Below are 23,704 nucleotides of genomic sequence, written 5' to 3' on the forward strand. Positions count from 1 at the left end.
GCACATAAATCTCATGCTAAACCAGAAAGCCGTCAGCTACAGCCTGTGTCTGTATGACAGAAAAGGGGGGACATGGGCCAGAGTAGTCACTGCAGCAGAAGGATGATGGTTCCAGACCATGAAGCTCCTAAAAGTGTAATTAATTCCTCTGTGATCCTCCCCCTGCTTCAAAAGGGGACCTGCCGCCACCCCGCTCAGTGAAGGACACAGAAGGCTGAATTGGATCCCACCAACCTAAAGACCAGGAGAATGGTACAACGGGTGTTGCTGCTACTTACCCCAGAGACTCAGTGACAAATGAAGTTGATCGGCTTCTGCTGGATACTCGCAGGATTGTTCACAATGATTTGGACAACACAACCCAGCTGCTCCCTCCCCAGGTGCCGATACCACACGGCACTGGTGAGCCGGCTGGCGGCCGAGCAGCACAGTGAACTTCCCAGAGTGGAAGTGACCAGTTTATTCTGCTTCTGCTCCTGAAATACCCCATGAAACAGTGTCCAGAGCTGCCACCCCAGCGCCACCCGAGAGCAGGCACCATGTCACCCTGCCGAGCGCTCCTGCAACTGCCAGTCCACAAACAATGCAGTCAGTTTCTGCAACAGATGTGCCCACTCATGTTGCAATTGTTTCCCATGCTTTCAGCTTTTTCAGGATAAGTCCATATAGCTGAAAAATGTCAATCCATTTTCTGCGTTGCTACTTGATGTTGGTTTGTTTTGAAATAAATTGAAAGGAAGCCAAGGAAATTAGTAAAGCAATAATCTGAACGTAGTGTGGGAAACAATACCAAATACTTTGACAAACACAAAGTCGTTTACCTCATTGGTATACACAGCCCCAAAGAGAAAAATGAGACACGTCACTGCTTGGGGGTCATTATCTTTGGTACACTATTGCCACAGCATACAATTGCAAAGCTGCCAACAAGGTCAGATCTACATGCCTACTTCCATAAAGAATCTCTCTGTCCATCCACCTTATTTTCTTAGTTAATAAACTATTCAATGTTATAATGAAGTGTAAAAATTCCTCTCTTGCTACAGGCAGATTTTCAGCATGGCATGTCTGTGAGACAGGGTGCTGGAAAGACAATGCCAAGATCTCATTCACAGTCACTTAAAATTACAAGTTCAGAAGTACTTATGATTTACAAGAGAACAACTCCATATGCGGCAGATACCTCCATCACTGAAACACAACGATGTTGTCTTTATGCTCTTTTAATTTACCATGTAAATAATTACATAAGCCTTTGTGACCACGATCAAAACTCACAACAAACAACCAGAGCAAGATCTTCACTTCGGTTTTGGCCAATGATTTGACTATTTACAGCATCCATCACAAAACTCGTACCTTACCATGGCAACCACAGCACCCGCGTGCTCCCACCGAGACGAAAAGCGCTGCCGGACAGAAAAGCACTAACCAGGGTCACATCATGATTCTGGAACAATTTGTTTCCTGGTTTCCAAGCACAAATTCCTCATTGTTGATCATGATGGAACATTATTTATTGCTCTTGTGTTACATATTGGTCTCTTCATTTTCTTCATAGAAGCAGAAAAGGAAGGACAGTGGTGGTTATCTGTACTAGGAAGCCTAATAAATAGAGGTTTGTATTTTGAAACTCATGTTATACCCTGATCTCTACTGAAGTCAGCTCAACTACGCCAACAGAACCAGCTCCAGTCCTGGACATTCATCTTCAGCTATTTTTCTATTTTCTCCTATTGTGTTGTTTTAACCTCAGTTTTTTTTTAGAGTTCTGCTTTTCTAATCCCAAACATATACTGAAGAATAGAACTGAAACATTTTTAATCTGCATCTCAAATCTCTGCAGAGAATATCTCGCTTTCTTCTAAAATGTTAGTAGTAAGAAGGCAATCATGACATGGATCTCTGTCCATTCTTTAGATCATTATAATTTTCAAAACCCTGACCCTGCAGGAAAACCCTTACAAGGGTGGCTGGGATGCAAAGACTGAATCCAACTTCCACTGCATTCAGTGGGAAGAATTCCATTGATTTCAGTGACAAGAGCCCTGGCTGTGGGGTTTGATCCTTTTTACTCGCTGGTGACTGTGAAAGAATCTTTGTTCTTGGTTTCAGTTTTCTCTGGAAAGATACGAGAGTTTGAAGGCAGATGTGGGAGTCTGGCCCAAGAAAGGGGGCATGGTCACTTCACGGACCACAAGTACCATAGTGGCCTGAAAAAGATAAGGGAAAGTTGGGAATTAAACATTTCAACTGGGGTAAAAATAAAGCAAAGTCTCCCCCAAACAAAACAGTTCCAGTACATAACCAGGGAGAAGCGACAATCATAACAAGTATTAAAATAAAGCATGAAAAAAATTACACACAATGCCAAATCCTGTTATATCTGCTAAAGACAAGTGTAATCATTGATTAGACAGCAAGACGATTTGTGTTACCAAGTCGGACTATCATTTATTAGCATACGCAATAATTTCCCAAGACAATACACAGTTAAAATAGTAAAGACACCTCAATGGTAATTTGAAGAATGATCTATGATAACATAGGATTTTCATAATACCTCGTATCTGTAGGACACTTTCTCTCAAAAGCTCTCAGGTAAAGTGCACAATAGGCCACTCCCACAGGCCTATTCATATCCATCAAGTTGGATGAACACCAATATACACACAACGGCCATGAAAAGCTGCCATGACTACACAAGACCAACACAAAGAGGCCACCAAACCACCACCAGATTCGTAATAACAAAAAAAGCAGTAAATAAAGTTCAACTGAGGGCTCCTAGAAAGTGGCCCTAGAATGGCCATGGACACCAGACATACGAGCTCAGAACCTTCTAGAAAATAACGACGCCCTTCAGAAAACAGACAGACAGACGAGAAGACAACCATCGGTCTGGGTTAGCGGATGGAAGGCGAAACGCAACGTTGTGGTGGTTGTGCAGTGCAGAGAGCCAGGGCTGGGAGGTCTGAAAATCGAGCAGTATCACCCAAGGGAAGCAATTCTACAGGAACTCTGCCTTTCCCACAGAATGATGGTGAAAAGCAAGAAACAGCACAACATCTCTGAAAGAAATATTTTTAAGATACCACATGCATCGCATTGACACTAGGCAAGAACCCTAATTTACAGTCACTGTTAATAATATAACTTTCCCTTCAAAGAATTAGTTTCACCTTATAAAGTCAAAGCTTGTAACCTTCTCAGTCTTTAATAGAGCCTACAACAATTACCGTGAGCACAGAGGATCTACAAATTGGAAGTCCTGTGCGATTATCTCTTTTTCCAACAGACTCTTTGGACGATCATAAATAACAGTAAAATTATCATAAAAATTAATAGTACTACAGTTAAAGAAAATCATTATGTAAAGGTTTATGAATTTTGCAGCCATTAATAGACATAAGTTAATGAGCCATAGGCTTTCCAGAATATGGTATCAGATATTTTTCCACCACTGAAACTTTCACAGTTCCAAATCCTTCAGAGGTCACCAACTTCAAAAATAGAATAGAAAGTTACTGCTTAATACTGATGAGAATAAAAATGAATCAGAAGTATTATGGCAAGTATCATGCATGGCAACTTGGAGAGTCTAGTAACACAAGATAAGGAAATCTACCTTGTCAACAACCTGGAATGAAGACAAAACTAGAACTTTCAAGATAAATAAGATGTATTTTGAACACTCTGTATATTCTAGATTCAAATGTATGAGGATTCATTAATTGTAGTAGGCAATTCCCTTCTGAGAGGGACGGAGGGCCCGATCTGCAGAGCTGGCCCTCACGGTAGGGAAGGGTGCAGTCTGCCTGGAGCTGGACCAGGGACATCACCAGGACGCTCCCCAACCTGCTGCACCCATGGACTCCCACCCACTGCTGATGTTCAGACAGCTGGGGAGGAAGCTGCGTCCCGCAGGCTGACGGGAATGAAAAAAGATTTCAAGGCCTTGGGACGGATGGTAAGAGAGTCTGGGGCTCAAGGGATTTTCTCTTCCCTCCTCCAGTTTTGGGTGATGAGATGGGTCCCTTCCCATCCCTAACATTCTGGGATTCTGTGTGATCTGTAGCTTTAAGCTAGAAGGGAAAATTACAATCAGGGTTTATCTTACAGACACCAAATAATGGAGAAATTATCATGCCCCTTGGAAACATGTTCCAAAAAAGGTTATTGTAAAGAATGTGCATTTAACAACAAAAAAGATTTTTACCTTGTAATGTCTTAGAATTCTATACAGAGTGCTGATCCTTTTGTAGTTGGTATTCTTTGGATGTCACGTGTGATCTAAAGATTAGAATAAATATATTGTTAGTACCAATAATGACACTTCCTTCCAGGTTGATGAGACAGTTGAAGCCTCTTCCTCCTGTAAAATGTTTTGTACCATTCACTTTAACGCCAAATATTCAGCCACTTTCAAAACAATATAATAACAAGCTTTGGATCATTTAGGCTGGATTTTCAAAAGTATTCAGTATCCTGAAAGCCATCTCCATGGAGGAGATTGGATAGGAATGGTATTTTTAAAATATAAATCAATTCGAGATCAACTACTGAATGCTGGTGATGCGTTAGAATCATATACAAGTAAACAAAATAGTTTATATGACCTACTTACCTTGTTACGCTTAGAATTACAGTTTAAAAAAATCAGATACCACATCTTAAACATACTTATACATTCAAACTTTACATGTACATTTTTTAATGTTAAAACAGTGAAGACAAAAGAAAAACGGCATCACTTTAAAGGGGGGAAAAAAAAAGATACATCCCAAGAGTCAAGTTAAAGATTCAGAAGTCAGGGCTAGGAGGGAAAAGGAAGATAAATAATTTAGCACTAAGTATAACTAAAGCCTGTCAGCCTGCCAGCTTGAGGAGAAATAAAAAGGTTTACAAGGATCCTGAGAGTTTTTACAGAACCTCTAGGGTTTTGAAAAGATAAATCCAGAACAAGGAAAGAGTTCTGAAGTATCCCGCATAAATAGGTTTTTAAAGACACAGATGAGACTGTGAGAATTATGGTATGGACAGATTCGTGCAGCTCCAAACGAGCCTGTTCTCTGCTGCTGCTGGCCCTGCGCTGGCCAGCGGCACCACGGGCAGCTCCGGCCCCCCGCACCGCGGCTCACGGGACCAAAACGCACCACCGGCGTTTCAGACACCACGGGTGCGCCTGTGCTTGGCATTACATGTACAGACACTGCACAACATACACACGGTTATTCTTTTAAGATGAACCATATGTTTACGCCTAGATACCAGTTCTGATTGCCTTTGAGTTGAGTAGTTTCTCTGTTTTGTAGTGTCAACATTCATGGCTTAATGTAAGTAGTTAAATAGCAAAACCTGCACCTATGTAAAAAAAAAAATCCATATCATCATCACTTTTTACTTCAAACTAAGACGTAACCTTGTACTTCAATGCTCAGACAATGTTAACTGTAGGAGAATCACAGAAAGGAACCTGGTTCATTTAAGACATGAAGCAATTTTGAATTGCATTGATTACAGTGATCAGTCTATCACTTTAATGTCATCTCAGCCGGCATTTATTAAAAAGACATACATGTGACAACCCATTGATCCTTAACACTGAAGCGGAGATAAAAAGCCTATTTGCAAAGGAAAATTACTTCTTTAATTAGAAATGGAGTATCATTTTCTCTCTTCTTTGTTGGAACTTCAGCAGCCACAGATCAAACGTACCATGGGAGGGGTTGTAGAATCTGCCATGAAGTTTGATTTAAAAGTCTTCACAGTTAATCATTCAAAGTGGTACAAATGAGCACTTGAGATGGGAAGGAAAAGGGGCATTTCCAGCCACACGGACGCTCAGCCCACGAGCAGGAGCCGCTTCGCTTCCCGCTGGACTCTGCCACCAGATTGAGCTGCAAGGCCTTCCAGACCTGGAATTTAGTGTCTTTGTGCGGTATGTAACCTTTGGGGTTTACTTGAATTGCTGCCTACGAGTAAACTACCAGTAGCTCATCATCTAGTCATAAAAATAATTTAATTGGACTGTTACTAGAAATTTAATTGCCTTCACAGCGTTTGTACAGCATTTGTCTATAAAGCTTTAAGTAATATTGCCCAAATTCATCCGAGTAAATATCCATTCCCTTAGAACAACTGACAAAAATCTGCGTTCCTGTTTTAACTTTCCCCAAGGTACAAATTTAAACTTTCAGGTTGCAGATCTTTATTTTGCTAGATACCCTCTTTATGGCAATACAAATTGTCACAGATGATGGCTGTTGAAGCACTTGAGTGTGTATTTCCAGCCGTGGCGCAGGGAACAGGAGCGGTGCAAAAATTCCCTGTACAAGCTCTAAATATTTACCTCCCAAATATGTAGAAATGCAGGATTGGCAAATACTTTTTATCTTAAGTCTTACCTGGTGAACAACTCAGCTGTTACCAATCAGTAAAAGCAATTTCAATCTGACTATGGCTATTTTACACAAGACAGAAATTCAGTCCAAATCTTGTTGTGCTGTTTGAAATAGGACCATACGACATAAGAACAGAAACAGTCTCGGCATCCAGAACCATGGCTCTCCATGCAGGACACAGCTGCTGTACAGAGAGAACGACTGATGTGAAAACATTCATGGATGGAACTCTGATCTGCTCCAGTTCCAGAACCCAGTGTAGGATCATGCTAATGTAATCTAATAATATCAGGATCAAAGATGAGTGGAATAAAACTTCCAATTTTAGATGCTCTTTATCTGCAGGTGTGAATGTATAATGAATTCTCACCACTGGCTCCCTATTAAAAATCCAATGATTTTGTACTCTATGACAGCAGTTTCTACAATTTTCTTTTGGCACAACCTGCTTGGAATGTATGACAAAGCAGCAGGGCGCCAGAACGTTTTTCTAAATTATCTACTTTGCAAGACAGCTTCCAAGTGTGACCCTGATGAATCTTAGCATTACTCTTGGAATAGAATAAACATGAAATAAAGAGCCCACAACTTCACTTAAGCAGGCGTTTCTTTTACATACTACTTCACATCCACACCAAAGTATTCATTCCAATATGCAAAGCATTTTAAACCCAGCTTAAATTAAAAAAAACATTATTGGGTGGGGTAGAATGGCACTGTGCCTATTTTTGAACCCGGCTGTCTCAGACAAGTGTCGGGAATCATCTGGTGTCATCTCAACTACCACGTTAGCTCTAATCCACTAGACTGCTCTTCCCATCCACTCCTTGTATGGAGCTCCCAGTTTCAATGGCAGGCTTTGCAGTGGACAAAGCCACCCTCCGGCAGACTCCACAGGTCAGGATTCAACAAGATTCAAGCTACAGAACAAAGATGACTCTAAATTTCAATTGAATATTGGGTCCTTTTAATGGTACAGAGAGGTATTTCATTGCGATTTATAGCGATGATTCAGTGTTTAATTGGGAAGAAGCATTTATGTACAAAATCCACATCAAAAATGCAGAGGGGATCATCATACAGCTCCAAAAATAGCTGCAAATTAAGGTAGATTCCAGCTGCAACACAAATTTTTGAGACGCTTCTCGTTTTCTCATCCTAGCATGACATGCCTTGCTGCCAGCACCAAGGAACTGCCATTGAGGGTCAGCAGAGCGCACCACCAAGGCTCCTGACGTATACGTACAAGTGAGGCAGAAATGAGCAGAGTTCACTGCGGTTTGTTCCCTCCTCCTTTCTCAGCCTAGGAACCCTTCCTCATGCTGTGTTCTATTTATTATTTCTGCGTTGCATCAGGAGGGAAACATTCAAATGGAGTCAAAGGGATTAAAGCCTGAAGCTCTAGAGAAGTCGGATCACATCCGTCATATCCAGCTGTTTTCAATTCCAACACCTCACACCCACTTTTATTTATTATTCCTGGGCTAGACAAGACAGGGCTCATTTTTTAATCTTTAAAAGACAGACACAAATCAATCTATTCCTTTCCCTTTTGCCTCTGCAATAGCCCACCAAGACAATGCTAACACAAACCACTAACATGCTGAGGATCTGACCTAATGTGAAGCCAAAGATGGAGGCTGGGCAGCAACGTCTCATCTCCCAGCACGGTGACAACAGCCAAGTGGGACAGAAACAGCCTGACAATGGGGATATCCGGAGCAGCCAGCCTGGCTCACCGAGGACCACGCTTTGAGTGAGCCTGAACTCCAGAGAACACAACAGAAAACCAAGACATACAGGTGACAGTGGAAGCCAATGAGAAAACAGCTGGTTGCTTTTGAAAATTTTACTCCCTATTACATCCTGCAAATGAACACTGCCGAGAGCCAACCGAAAGGAAGAAAAGGCAATTCCTTGTCGAGCACAAGAGCAGATCTATGAAATACGTACTGCAGATGTTGCCTCTTGTGTTTCTCTTCCGAGTAATCCCAGACCTGCAAACGTGTTCGATACAAAGCACGTGTTCATCTAACATGGATGGGGATCCCTCAACTCCTATGATTTTGAGCAAGTCATTTCATAGCTATATCCACCTCATTTTTTGAATCTGCCAAGTAGATGCAAAGTCTTCCCATGTCAAATGGAACAGTCCCTTAAGTTCATAAAACATCTGAAATTCTTGCACAAAATTTAGCACCGAAACACCAAGTGTTACCATTTGTACCAGCAAATACATCAGGAGATGCTGAATACATTTGCTTTAAAAGGCGACTCTGCCCTACTACCCTCTAAAAAATACAGGATGTTCCATAACAAGAATGAACATCAGTTTGAATTCAAAACCAAACTGACTCATTAGAATTTGGGTAGCATGTAATAAAACACACCTAGAGTTGCCATGACAGTTTTTGGAAGAATAATGTACACTTCCTAGATAGACATCAAGGCAATTGCCCATGATACAACGTAGAAAAAAAGGTTGTGTGGTTTGCAATAGCATCAAGTCTCTATTCAAGTGTAAAAAATTAATTGACTCCATCTGTATCGGCCTAATGACTGATTAAATGACTAATCACGGAAGTCTTAATTAAAATCATTTTTCTGTAGAGAAGAGGATGGAGGGAGGAAGGCAATCATTAATGTGTTCTAATGTATGTCGGATTCCATTTGTGCCATTTACTAACAGCTATCAAGTGAGTAATTATGCACAAGGTCATTCTGTAAACTTTCTGCGTACATCAGACTGATTGGATTAGGGCTTGGTGCTCGGCTGGGCTCTGCCTGTGGCACAAGACAGGTAATTAATATTGCTCAGAATAAATAACAAAGGAAGTTGACATCTCCCGTTCCATCCCCACAGCAGCCAACCCAGTCCACGACCGACGAACAACTTCCATCCACGGCTGGGTGAGTCCTGAACCGCATCCACGAAATCAAGCCCATCCTCAGCTATTCAACGTTCTCCATGAACTGACGGCGTCTCTGTCACACAGTGAGATTCTGCAACATGCAAGGAACTCTTCCAGCATGAATAAAGTGACCAGGCAATTAAAATAATTCATTCCGAGTAAAGCAAGATGCCAGTAGAAAATTAAAATATTATTTTAAGTTTTATTTGTCAGCCATCTGACTACTCTGATGCATAGTGACCTTTGCTACGGAAAACCAAGAAGCTGCTTCTTCCTCAGCAGCTGAAACCAATCTATTTAAACCAAAGTATTAAAAAGTACTGGAATAAAAACATGCATCTTGATATTAGACAAAACTTTCCACTTGCATGTAACTCATACACGGGACCTACACTTTGTGAGGAAACTATCCAAAGTCAATCAATTCACAAAACACACCCCAAACATGTAAAGCTACAACAGCCAGCTTCATCCAGATTTCAGGTCAATAATACAATTAGTCTGAATTAATTATAACAAAAAATGTAGCCAAACTTGACACAGCTTACTACATACCTGAAGAAAAAACAACAACAAATCTCTCTGCAATAACTATCAGTGTTCCATAGGAAAGAAGTTCATTTTAGCAATAAAGGAAATGGAATTGACCGATAGATTTAAAACTAAATTCAGCTATTGTATAAATGTAATTCAAAGTTTTAAGGCAGCTCTCAAAGCTTAAAACCAGCACTGAGACTCAAATGTGCCACTCTGAGCTTCTGGAGAATTAATGAATCTTAGTTTTCTCTTCATTTGAAGACACATACGTTTAAACAACCACAAAACCCATCACCACCACACCAGAACACTCCAGAGTAAACAACATACCTATGGCACAGTAAACCTTGCAAAACCTGAAGATATTTTTACAGAACAGTTCAATAAAATCTGCACTATTCTGCTAATGCAAATGCAAACTTGCACAGCTACCTAAATTACAGGGTGGTGAGCCGCTCTTTAATCTTCCCAGAAATGTAGGAGTTCCTGTTTCAATCACTTGTATTGTTTGAAATGCAGCAGGTGACAATGGAGTGGCTGTCACTTCCAGGCAAAGGTGACAAATGACTCCACATACGACTTACTGTAGGGTTGAAGGAGTCACTAGACAGTGGGAGGCCAGTGTGCCAGACAGTTCAAGCACATTAAGTGACCTGTCTGAAACTCCAGCACCATCTTTTTTCTGTGTCACTATACAGGCTATTCCTGATCCTTGATTGTGTAAAATATTTAAAACAAAGTCAAGCATTTCAAGTACCTCTCAATGACCTGAAAAGGTAGATCCGCTTCTCAGCACACAAACCCATCACATCATAGCATAAAAGTCCAACTAAGCTTCACTGAAAGGCAGCCTTCTCTCTCTTTTTTACGTCAAGTATTTTACACCCCAGCTGCTATTCTAGATCCAGAAGTCTGGGAATTTGTGACACTAGAACACTTAATGGGATAATGCAAAATAGCTCCACACTAAGGGGTTGGAATGCACCCAAGCAAGGCCATTTAAAGAAAACCACGACAAAACAAAACCCGTAACAGGCTACAGTAAATTTCCTGGTCACACTGCAAAAATGGGGGAGACAGTTGCTGCATGTGGTAAATGAGCATTTTTGAAAGTACTTTAAATAGTTGGGCATATCTGACTTCATAAGCCACTGCACATTGTCCTGCCTCTTTAGACATAAACATGTCTTCTCATATTGGTTAAACGTGACTAAATGCTTTGTCTGCTACAGAGAAGCCACTGCAGATCACTAGGACCAGCTCTGACCATGACCATGAGCCAGCACTGGGCCCTTGTGGCCAGGAAGCCAATGGTACCTGGGGTGGGTTAGAAGGGGGGGGTCAGTAGGTCAGAGAGGTTCTCCTGCCCCTCTGCTCTGCCCTGGGGAGACCACACCTGGAATCTTGTGTCCAGTTGTGGCCCCTCAGTTCCAGCAGGACAGGGAACTGCTGGAGAGAGTCCAGCGCAGCCACCAAGATGCTGGAGGGAGTGGAGCATCTCCCGTGTGAGGAAAGGCTGAGGGAGCTGGGGCTCTGGAGCTGGACAAGAGGAGACTGAGGGGGGACTCATTCATGGTTACAGATATATAAAGGGTGAGTGTCAGGAGGATGGAGCCAGGCTCTTCTCGGTGACAATCAGTGATAGGACAAGGGGTAATAGGTTCAAACTGGAATACAAGAAGTTCCACTTAAATACAAGAAGAAACTTCTTCCCGGTGAGGGTGGCAGAGCCTGGCCCAGGCTGCCCAGGGGGTTGTGGAGTCTCCTTCTGTGCAGACATTCCAACCCGCCTGGACACCTTCCTGTGGAACCTCAGCTGGGTGTTCCTGCTCCATGGGGGGATTGCACTGGATGAGCTTTCCAGGTCTCTTCCAACCTCTGATATTCTGGGATTCTGTGATCAGACCCTGGCATCGCTGGGCCTGCTCATGTCAGCAAGTCCCATTATCGTTATTTTATGCTATTAGCTGAACTAGTGAAAATGGTGGAGAATTAGTCATCGTGGCAGATTTGCTCAAGTCAGTATTTTAAAAAGCCTGTAACCTATTGTACGGTAAATAAATTAAAGCAAACACTGGAAAAGCTATCCATAAGCAGGCTATAGTAAAAGCCACTTCCATCACAACACAAATAATAGGAAAGGTAAAAAATACCTTTCTGTTACTGCTGCAACTGTCATTTCTCTCAGAGGATATCTCCATATTCATTTTGGCAGTTAAGAAATGCAAATTAGATCTCCCCTATTCTTCTATTTGTTTTGTACAGTGAGCACAATTTCTGCACGAACGTCCAACTGTATTTCCATCCTTTTTGTATCACAGCAACCTCATTTACCAGTCATTCTTTTCCATATGAAAAGATCTATAATGAGGAGTCTCTGTCACTGCCCTGCTCCTCTGAGTCAGGAGTTTTCATTTCCCCCTAATACTTGCTGCTGTAGCTGCAGTTTCATTGACTGTCATCTCATACCACAGCCTTGATGCAAGCACATCTGTGAAAAAATGCAGTATTGCTTTCAGAGTTGCATATCGATTAAACCTGATCATTTATTTACTATGTTCTCACATGGTACTTGCAAAAAGGTTTATTCACAGAATCCCAGAATGTCAGGGATTGGAAGGGACCTCAAAAGCTCTCCAAATTGAAGGACTGAGAAACGCTGTTCTTGCAAACACAAGCCCATGTGATAAGGAAGTAAAAGCTGTATTGGCATACAACGTGAAAGGCAGTTATTATGGCCGGGGGGCAGGCAGGAACAGGCAGGGCCAAGGGATGAGGTGGGTGAGGCGCGGGTGTCGGAGACCCCGCTCCGGGCTGGCAGACCCCAAGCCCAGCGCAGGACGCCGACTCCGCGTACCTGCCACTGCCACTTGCTCCTGCAAGACGCAGCTGCTCAGCTCTCCCAGCGGAAATCCCACCGCTCGGATTTCTGCTTCATTTCTACAGGAGGAGGGAAAAGACAAAAAGAAGTATTTCTGTAGGGCTTAAGGAAAGTGCCAAAGGTGGTGTGCTAGTATTTTCCCTTGCATCTGTAAGTTAAGAACAAATGCAAAATCATCAGTACTTGAATAGGGTGGATTTTGTTTTACATACATTAAGATTCTCTCATTATTTCCTATTTACTTATTTCTGTAAACAAAACTGGATCCCAGTCACTAAGCTATTTAACAGCGTCCCCCACGGTAACTCAAGCTAAATCATAAAAAAGATAAAAGCCAGAATGTACAACTCAATGGTCAAAAGAATTGATAACCAGAAGTTGTATCAAAGTGTCTGATCTGAAACTCTTACAATAATATCCTAAGTGTAATACTTTATTCTAACTAGAATACCTTATAGTAAGAAATCTCTAGTTGTGAATGCTGCAGTTATCTCCACAGTGCCATAACTTTATCATTATATGGCAAGATAAAAGTTAAGCCTTTGCCTCCGCAAGGACATTAAATAACATCTTTCTCTCCATTAGCTCTTGCTGTAGCAGCAGTATTTATTCTCTGGGCAATGAATGAGTAGCACACTGCTTACAGAATAACTCCAGGTTCTTAATGCACTAACACTTTCAGAGAGGTTCCTGTGTCACTAAATTTAACCTTTTGTTATTAATTGATAGCTCTTGTGCCACCCAGTTTCAAAGGAAACGTTCAACACTGAGCACAGGGCACTGTAGTCACAAGGCCGGCGTAACTGTCTCAGGGATGGGAAATTGAACTCATCTTCATCTATAAAGTCCTCCCACCTTCTCCAAGAGAGTCACTTGGAGAATTTTGCTCCCTTGTTTATTTAAGGGCCTCTTGAACACCAGCTGAAGTCCCACATTTAGATAAGCCATTAATTAATAAAATCTTCACGCCCATCTTTAGCTGAAATGATCTCCGAATAAGCAGCTGTTCAGAGACAGGTGTTTAAGATCAATGGTTTCAAGGCACCTCAGAGGATTTCACATTAGTCACCTCTAATCTTACACATCTACAGCCACATTGCATTGGGAATGTGGCACAATGACGCATTAGACAGCAAAGGAGACAGACATTAAACACTCCCTACCCAGACCCTACCTGAGGAGCTTTGTAAATTCCAGTTTCACGTGCTTTCCAAGTGAAGCTAAAGCACCCGAATCAGAGAATCATTCCTTCAATACTCCCTTCATGTTAATTTTAATTACAACAATTATTACTTTCAGCAAGACAAAGATCATGTGGCACCTTCAGGGCTAAGTGCCAGCAGGATGACTACAGAACCACTTGAGATAGGGCAACTTGACCTCTCTGGGAGTGAAATATCAATTAATTCTCTTTTTACAGCCAACTCCAATACAGCACACTAATCACTTGCGTAGGAGATGGAGCCAGAAGCTGGGGACAAGGGGGCGGTTGGGGAAAGGAAGGAAAATATACTGTCAGTGAACAACCCTCAGTAAAGATGACAATCCTACGGTTGCAGATGGAATGTTTATTAACATCCTGCAAACACTTATTAGCTGTTTATAGCAGGCTAAATGCTGGAATATCATCTTCATTTAAAGGAACTTCTTTAAAAATAGAGTTATTGGTCCTAGGGGCAAGAGACATTTCATGTAAAGGTGACCAGACACACTGCATTAGTCTTTAATGTTAGAGTCAATTCACCGAAGAGCTTTGTTCATTAAGGAAAATAAAACGAGGAAAGGTGATCTATTCAGCAGAAAGCAAAATATATTTAATGTCTGTTAAATAAATTAATATAAACTCAAGTTCCTGAGGACTATTTCACTACCATACTGATTCCAAAGAAAATCATCAACTGCAATATATCTACAATAACACACTAAACAGAATATCATGCAAAACATAAATTTGAATCTATTTCATTTTTAATTAAAAAACAACCCACCACAAAATCTTACAGTGAAGACTACAAAAAGCTGCTCTTTCTGACGGAAAATTTCCCTTCTTCCTCTGTACAGTAACTTCAGTTAACCAAAGATTTTTCTTGTGAGAATGACTCTCATCAATATTAGAGCATTCTGTGGAAACAAAGACTTCCCTTGGAGGGAGGGTTCACCAAACCCACTAAAATGATAATCATTTAATAATCGTAATGACTACCCTGAATTTAAAATATTTTCCCAGGCAGCACTTTAGCATATTGTGTATTCCAAACAAAGTGCTATTGCATAATCATTAACTCTGCACTATGGAGATCCTAAGAGGAATATAATGAAGATCCTAGTAAAACAAAGAATACTAAGTTTTCTGATGCATAGAAAACATATACACACATGCACATTAAGATGACAGGCCAGGTTTGAGTTGGTTACAACGTAGTTCAGATGAAATGCAACGCTTTGAGGTGTGCAAAGGAAAATGCCATTATTTTATAGTGAGAAAAGACCAGCAGAAGTATCATCTATCCAGTATCACTCGGATGATCTGGGCTCAACACAAAACCTTCTTCCTCCCAATCCCACGTCAATTCACTGGATTACGATACACCAACCAACTGTCTTTTCAGAAACTACTAGACAGAAATTCCTATAAACACGCAAAAGCAAAGGGACTAACAGACATTTGAGAAAATATACAATAGCTGTTGAACCTTAGAATCTGCCACTGTGAAGACTATTGTAAAACCGAGTACGTAAAACAGTCTCAGAAATTAGAGGAAAAATTCTTCCTCTTTTCTTTATTGTAAATATGATGTAAGGTTAGCTTCTAATATGGGATTCTTTTTAATGCTCTCAAATCCAATTTGAAAAGAATTGTTTGAGACGTATACGCTGCAGCCAGTCAGACAATCACAGTTCCGCAATTATCGGCACCTGCATTACAATTCACTGGATTTAAATTACCAAGGGGCCGTGGCAGATACCCTACTGACAACAATTAGCATGAAAATGTTCGACGGTTTAAAGCTGTGGGTGGGAATTACAAAAGGTTAACAGACTAAATATAAAAATCTTTTTGAATATAAAATCAATGCGCTTTGTTATCAAAATCTGGGTACTGTAATTTAACCAAAATAGGGTCTGGAGTATCTGGCAATCTTCCATATGTGTGAGCCTGGCTTTTAAGAAAAATGCCAAGCAGCCGATCTGAAAGTTTAAAACAAAACGAATCAAAGACCCCAAAAAGGGAAAGCATTTTATATATATTTTTTAAATTGTCCCAAGCTTAGCACAAAAGTGAACACCACTCTTACCAGGGCTCAGAATGGTCCTTTTATATGGTCAGAATCAAAATCCCAAATTACTTTATTGCATGATTTAGAGGGAACTATTTCAGTGGTCACAATAAAGTAACGTAGCAGTTTCTGGACTCCACTGGAGTTCAGGATCTCCTGTGGCAGGAGCAGGACAGCAAGCAGAATTGCAACTCTGGATTTCAGCAGGGCAAACTTTGGCCTTTTCAGGCAATTGCTGGGGGAAATCGCATGCGCAAGGCTGCTTGAAGGTAAAGGGGCCCAAGATAGCTGATAGCTCCTCAGGCTGCCTCTATTGATGATGTCAAGAGGTTTAGCACTACCGGCTTCCGCGGAGGAGGAAACACGGCTGGGGAAGTGGGCTTCGAAGTCAGCTCACAAAGCTGACAAAATATAAACCAAACCATGTTAAGACTTGATCACGCAAACACAGATGTCAAAGGTAAAACTCCTATTGACTTCAGACATGAGCAGAATCAGGCCCTCAACAATGAATCAAAAATACAAACAGATTGTTTGGAGTCTTCAAGATTACAAAAAAAAAATCAAGTTAAAAAAACGCCAGCACCCGACAGTGCTGTTATCCCGTTGTTTAACACAGGTTCTGGCTGGTCAGCTGTCCAGAGTACTCCCCAATATAGTTTGAAATCAAGTATTTGGGGCTGGGGGTTTAGTTTTTTTACTTGCTGCTCCTTGCAGTAATGGACATGATCATCTAAGCAGCATAATGTGATTTTTGATAACAAAACCTTACTTGAGTAAGAAAAGTCATTCTCACCACCCGTGCAAAACCATTTCCTGCTTTTTCACCGAAACCACCACTAACACGCACAGGACTGACCCGTGGCATTTGCTTTTCAGATATTCTCTCTTGGAAATACAAATGGTGAGTCAGTTGTTATGGTAACTAATTTTTTTTAAACTAACATATGACAGGCTGTGTATCATCTGATGCTGTTCCTGAATCAAGTTATACAATCATTTTTTGTCAAACAGTCTAAAAAGGGTTTCTTGGATACTCACAATGGTAAAATAAGAAGGGGATCAATTCATCCCTAATTGAGATACTTTTCTGAAGGGTCATTACATGTACTTTTAGTGGAACTCAGTGGAGGAGCCGACCAGGAGAGGTGCACTGCTGGACCTCATCCTCACTGACAAGGAGGGGCTGGTTGAAGCGGCAGAGGTTGAGGGCTGCCTTGGCTGCAGCGACCATGAGATGGCAGAGTTCAGGATCTCCTGTGGCAGGAGCAGGACAGCAAGCAGAATTGCAACCCTGGATTTCAGCAGGGCAAACTTTGGCCTTTTCAGGCAATTGCTGGGGGAAATCCCATGGGCAAGGGTGATTGAAGGTAAAGGGGCCCAAGATAGTTGGTCAGTGTTCAGGGACTGTTTCTACCGGGCACAAGATCAGAGCATCCCGACACGTAGGAAGTCAAGGAAGGGAGCCAGGAGACCTGCATGGTTAAACAGGGAACTGCTGGGTATGCTCAAGTGGAAGAGGAGCGTTTCTAGATCATGGAAGGAGGGTCTGGCCACTTGGGGAGAATATCAGGCTGTTGTAGGGTGTAGGGAGGGGTGACCTCATTAATGTTTCCAGATATCTAAAGGGTGAGTGTCAGGAGGATGGAGCCAGGCTCTTCTCGGTGACAACCAATGATAGGACAAGGGGGAATGGGTTCAAACAGGAACACAAGAGGTTCCACTTAAATTTGAGAAGAAACTTGTTCCTGGTGAGGGTGGCAGAGCCTGGCCCAGGCTGCCCAGGGGGGTTGTGGAGTCTCCTTCTGTGCAGACATTCCAACCCGCCTGGACACCTTCCTGTGTAACCTCATCTGGGTGTTCCTGCTCCATGGGGGGATTGCACTGGATGAGCTTTCCAGGGCCCTTCCAACCCCTGACATTCTGGGATTCTGTGAATAACCTTGACTTCCACAAAAATGCATTTAAAAAATATTTTAAAAACAATTAAGTTTTAGCAATAAACAGGAATACCATGCTTTCTTAATACAGAATGCCAGTGATTGCACTGCTGAGAAAAGGGAAAATTAAGTCTAAGTACCCAATGAACAGGAGTGGAACAAATTTTCTCTCTTCAAACATATCCTTACAGTAATCTGAAGAGAATACTTCCATGATTGTGTAGAGATTTCTTCAAGACCTATTCAATTCCTTATTGTTCAGCTACAGAGCCAGAAAAAAAAAGGCCTGTTAAAGTTAACATCTGCTAACTAATCATAAAACAGTCCATCACAACATTTTACAGGGTTTGAACATAGCTATGAATTTTGATTACTACCAACTTTGACCGGATTAAAGCAGTACTTAACTGTGAGACTTATGAAACCTACAAAAACTTCATAGGAAATGCTTCTAAAAATAAAAATTTTTCATTCTGGGTTCTAATAAATAAGACCTGGCACTATAAGTATATCTAATATTAAATAAATAAACCAATCTGGTGAATTATATTTTTCTGATTTTGATTAAATAGCTCATTTTTAGGGTTAACATCCTACAGTAGAGATTCTGACATGCAAATATTCTTAAGATGGGCTGCTGCAAAGATCTGTTCTTCCAAGTTCCAAACTGTTTGTTTGGTTTGCTCTGTTTCTAACTTTTAAATTCCAAAATACTTCAAAATTAAAAAGCCACATTATTAAAACAAAAAAACTCTCCCTCATTGCAGGTATAAAAATGCATTACAAGAACATTTGATACCTCACTGTAGTTCTGCATTTAAATGGAATGAACCGCTCCCTCCCTTCAGGAAAGGTCTCAGTCAAACAGAGAACTGCGCGCTCCAGGAGAACCGAGTGCTCAGAGGATGCTGAACACCATAGTCAGATCATATTAATCAAAAGAGGGATAACCAAAGCGTTATGTCAAAGACTCGTTAATAACGGGAGAGCATAAGGAATGTACGTACCAGCAGGGTAGCCATTGATCCACAGTCCATCACAGATGTCACCAGAACAATTCACCACAGCGCCCTGTTCACCGAATACGTCATTTCTCCACTGCCCCTTTAAACAGAAACACACACGGATTTTAAATTTCGACAACAGCACAGCTACATTACAAAGAAGGGATTATTTCAACCAATTTTCAATAGCAAAGTGGGTGGTCCTCCATGCTTTTTATAAATACCCTTCCAACATTTGTGTGAAAAGTTGAATAGGAGACCACACAACAACCAAGGATTTTGTGGCATGCCTCTAAAGGGAAAAGGGGGGAGAATCAAACATTTCTTGCCCAAGGTTTGTTACTGTGGGATACTATTATGTGAGCTCCTTCAGTTCATATTACACTGCATTAAATTACATGGCAAGAATGAATAACTGCTTTGTCACGTACAGAATCACACATTATTTTGCTTTTTAAAGACTGTGAAAAGTGAAATAGAGTACCAAACTCAATTCCAAAGAGCTTCAGTTATTTAAATCCAGACTGCGTTTCACCCAAGATACACCCTTTACATAAAACAACAATTTAAAGATTCCCAAGGCTGCAAAGCCGAATACCACAGCAGGTTAGGTATGAGCCAATTAAAGCTTCTAGCAACATTAAGCCTGCACACGTAATTGTACAATTTATTACTACATCATGATGAAGGTGCAGTTTTTCTAGTATACCCTTTCTTAGTCAATGTACTACAATCTTGAGATTATTAGACCACAGCCGAAATTTTACTAACATTAACTGAGAACAGAGTCAACCGAGTCTTCTTTGTGGTCCTACCCCAGGGGAGTTCAGGGAAATTTGCCAGGCATTTCACAGGTATTTGCTGACAGGACAGAAAACGTCATAATCAGGAATATGGGTTTGTTTCAGAGGCAAGAAGAAAGGAATTATGGCACCTTTTTCAGAGGTTCCTTATCACTACCTGTAAAGGCATTGTGCTTGCTTTCAATCAACTCTGATGACTGCCTACTATTAATGTCACTCATTCTCTTCAGTAATTAAGCCACCTCTTTCGTAGATTCGCCTTTGTCTCTCTCTGGCACATTTCCTTGTCTAATCCTCTTTTCCAGATGGCATAAGGATGAAAGATAAGTGTTGCTAAAAGTTGCTTAGCAATGCAACACATGCAAGGTTTGGAAATGCTGACGTCCACATAAGCACTATCTATACATCACACATTTATGCAGAGAAACAAAGGCGTGAACAACCAGAGCGACATAGGGGCCTTCAGAAAAAGAGCCACCAGTGAGTACACAAAGGGGAACAGGAAACAGGGAAAAAGAAACAGCGAAAAAGAAAAAGCTGTGAGCTTCCAGTGATGGGCTGTATCACACTGTGGGGTTGGTTTGCTTGTGTTTGGCTTTGTTTTTAAACTGGAACAGGAAATTCTGCTTTAAACAAAACAACATCCCTGAGTTCTAGTAAGGACCTGTATTTTCTGTGATTCAGAGACATACAAGGCAGCAAACACAAAAACACTGCAATCCGCTAATAGAGACCAAAACAGAAATAAAGAAGTTAATGATCATATAAATTTTGATGATTTTTATTCAGAAACGAACAACATTTTTAATCCTATTTACTCCCAACATTGGGTGTCAGGGCAAAGCGTTCAAAGACACCTGTTCATGAATACAGAAAAAAATTATGTAAGTGGGTCATTAGTACTTACCATTTTTTTCTATAACTCTAAGCAACCGAAATTCCAGTATTTTATATAATTCGCATCAAAACTGAAACTGTGACTCTTCCAAACAGGTAACTCAGATGGCTCGGGGGGCAGGGGAACAAAAGCTGCAGGTGAAGGAGCCCAGGAGGCTTTTGCCACCTGTTCGGTGGGGCTAACAGGTGGATGCACCAGCAGGTCTTCCTCTGGGAAGGGAGACAAGACAGCGCTGCCAAAGCACACAGAGCAGCAGCAACCGGGCCAGAGCAGAACACGGCATCTGCTTACGGGGACTTACGAGCAGCCAGAAATAAGAAATCATAGACAGGAAACACCTCCATGGAGAAAATGCGTGTTTTACTACATTAACCTCTGCAAATTTCATTCACCTGTCACTGTTTTCTTCCATTCTCAAATGTGTGCACATACAAATGCACTAAAAGCAGACAAGCCAGGCCACTGTGTAACTTTTTTTTTTAATTAGCAGCTTTCAGGGGCTTTGTTTTTTATATATTCCCTGGTGTTCAATCTCGCACCTCTTGACATTTTTACCCAATGTGAAATGCTTGCACTAAGCAATTGTCTTTTAATATAATTTTCTGCATAATATAAATACTAAATAAATCAACGAGATACTGTTGCCAGTACTATCAGGATGGTTTTTTGGCCAGAGTATCTTGTTACTTTTGAGCACATATCCAGTGTAAACTTAAATATTTTACTAAATGCTTACAACCCTACAGAGATAGACCAGTTACTGAACAAGTGTAAACCTGAAGAGTTTACTAATTCAGTCACAAAACAGATGCTGGAGAGACACCCAGTGGCACGAAACTGCGTGTGCATATACGTGCACACAAATACATATATACATAAAATATCCTGTCTTCCATGTCTCAAGAAATGATACGCTAGATAATGGATTACTATTTTTCTGTCAGGTATACAACCAATTTACTTCTACAAGACACTGTATTCCATGCGGTCACCCCTTATTTTCTGTCAGGCTTACAGATCATTGATTTAAGGGCTTAGGGTGGTGGAGAAGTCACTGACATACAGAGAAATAAACAGAAACAGGAGAAATCCTCTTCTGGAGCAAGTTACTTGGATAGATCTTTAAACAACTACTTTCTGCTCAGAATGCTGTGAGATAAATCCACTGAAATGTTCTCTTGGTACGCCACGCACAAGCTGAATAAACTATCCGCTATGGATGGGCAAGTTCTTTAAAACCTTTACCATTTCTGTCCAGATCTTGCAGAGCCCTTCATATAAGCACAAGTCTGCATGTGTGTGGACCTTTGAAGCACTGAGGCTGCTACCAAAAACTGATGATACATGTTTCTGGGTTCTACCATTAACACATTTAATTAACTTCCTGAGGTGACTAGAAGTTAACCCAGCCTAAACTTAGACACCAAGAGAAAAACCCGAAAACCACAATTCTTCAATGAACACCATGAAAGACTGGCAACTTGAACTAAATCAGTTTGGCTGCTTATGATACATGTTTATATACATATCAGAATTTAATGGATTTTTTTAATGGTGTATAATTACAAGCTCACCTGTTGATACCCAGTATTGAGATCCATTCTCCATAATTTGTCCCTCGACAAACTTGCCCTCGTAATGACTTCCACCTTTAAAGAACATCTTGTCCTGACCTAGAAAACAGAATAATTGTTCCGACTCCTTTTAACAGACAAGTGTCCACCTCCATTTTCAACTCAAGTCAAAAGCTGAAACTTTCTCATATTTTTCTCCTTTATATGATTGAATGTATACCAATGCACTGTTAGCAGCTTCAAAGGCTTTAAGCTTTCTTAAAGCTTACTATCTGTCTTTTACAATATGAAAGGTTTAAAGAGTACAAGTGATGTTATTTAAAACAGAAGATAAACTGACAGGACTGTCACAAGCTCAGGTAACTCGTGCTCCTCGGGCTGCTGCCCTGAGAGCACCCAACAGGCCCCACCGGAGACCCCACACCCACCGGTGACACAGAAAACCACCGAAATCATTCAAATACACACACACCAGGCTGAATATTGAAAAAGTAGAGATGCAAAAGTGCTAATTTTACTCAGGGACACCTATTGCAAAATTGCAATGTAAACAACATTCATGTGAAGATAAATATATTACTTTGCTTACTATTTATGTTAACATTGTAATGGGAACACAGGCTCTAAAATATTTAAAGGTCACGATAAGCATTACAGACTACACAGAAACAGCCAGAGATAAAGCATTAGCGACCACGCTACCTTCGCATGAAACGAGAACTCCAGCACAACAAATAAACCCACAAGAGGAAAAGCGTTTGTATTTACATCAGCCTGAACACAGGAGCGCGGGCTGGCGGCTCTTCGCCTTAACGGGAGACGGGACTCGGCGGCCGGGGGAGGCTCGTCCCGGCCGCTCCAGGCGCGGGGCCGGGCTGAGGCGGCAGCTGGACGGCCCGGGACCGCCCGTCACCTCACGGGCAGCGAGAGGGTCCCACGGGGGCACCGGCCCGGGACCGCCCGTCACCTCACGGGCAGCGAGAGGGTCCCACGGGGGCACCGGCCCGGGACCGCCCGTCACCTCACGGGCAGCGAAGGGGTCCCGCAGGATCACCGGCCCCGGACCGCCCGTCACCTCACGGGCAGCGAAGGGGTCCCGCAGGATCACCGCCCCGGACCGCCCGTCACCTCACGGGCAGCGAAGGGGTCCCGCAGGATCACCGGCCCGGGACCGCCCGTCACCTCACGGGCAGCGAGAGGGTCCCGCAGGATCACCGCCCCGGACCGCCCGTCCCGTCCCACCCGCGAGCCGGGCGCTACTGAGGGGAGAAGGACGGGGCCAGCCGCAGCCCCGCGCTCCACCTCGCGCAGGCACAGAGCGCGGCAACACCCTCCCAGCGCTCATTGGCTGTGCGGGAGCGAGGGGCGGGGCGTCACTACGGGCGGCAGAGCGGGCTCGCACTAGGACCTGCACCCGGCGGCACAACGCGGTTCTTCTGCCGGTAGCGCGGCACCGCCCGCAGCGGGACCGCA

General features: G+C 42.1%; 1 protein-coding gene across 1 annotated transcript; it reads right to left on the bottom strand.

Moving 5' to 3' along the window:
• Positions 1-547: 547 nt before the first annotated feature.
• On the bottom strand, positions 548-23,589 carry MORN1 (MORN repeat containing 1). The gene is given in 6 exon segments (XM_082069869.1): positions 548-2,135; positions 2,137-2,213; positions 2,829-2,860; positions 18,960-19,056; positions 22,232-22,330; positions 23,000-23,589. Coding segments are annotated over 5 exon segments (297 nt in total). The 5' UTR covers positions 22,259-22,330; positions 23,000-23,589; the 3' UTR covers positions 548-2,071.
• Between the last annotated feature and the right edge of the window lie 115 nt (positions 23,590-23,704).

Source organism: Streptopelia decaocto (assembly GCF_964273445.1).
Source record: "Streptopelia decaocto genome assembly, chromosome: 20".
NCBI lineage: Eukaryota > Metazoa > Chordata > Aves > Columbiformes > Columbidae > Streptopelia > Streptopelia decaocto.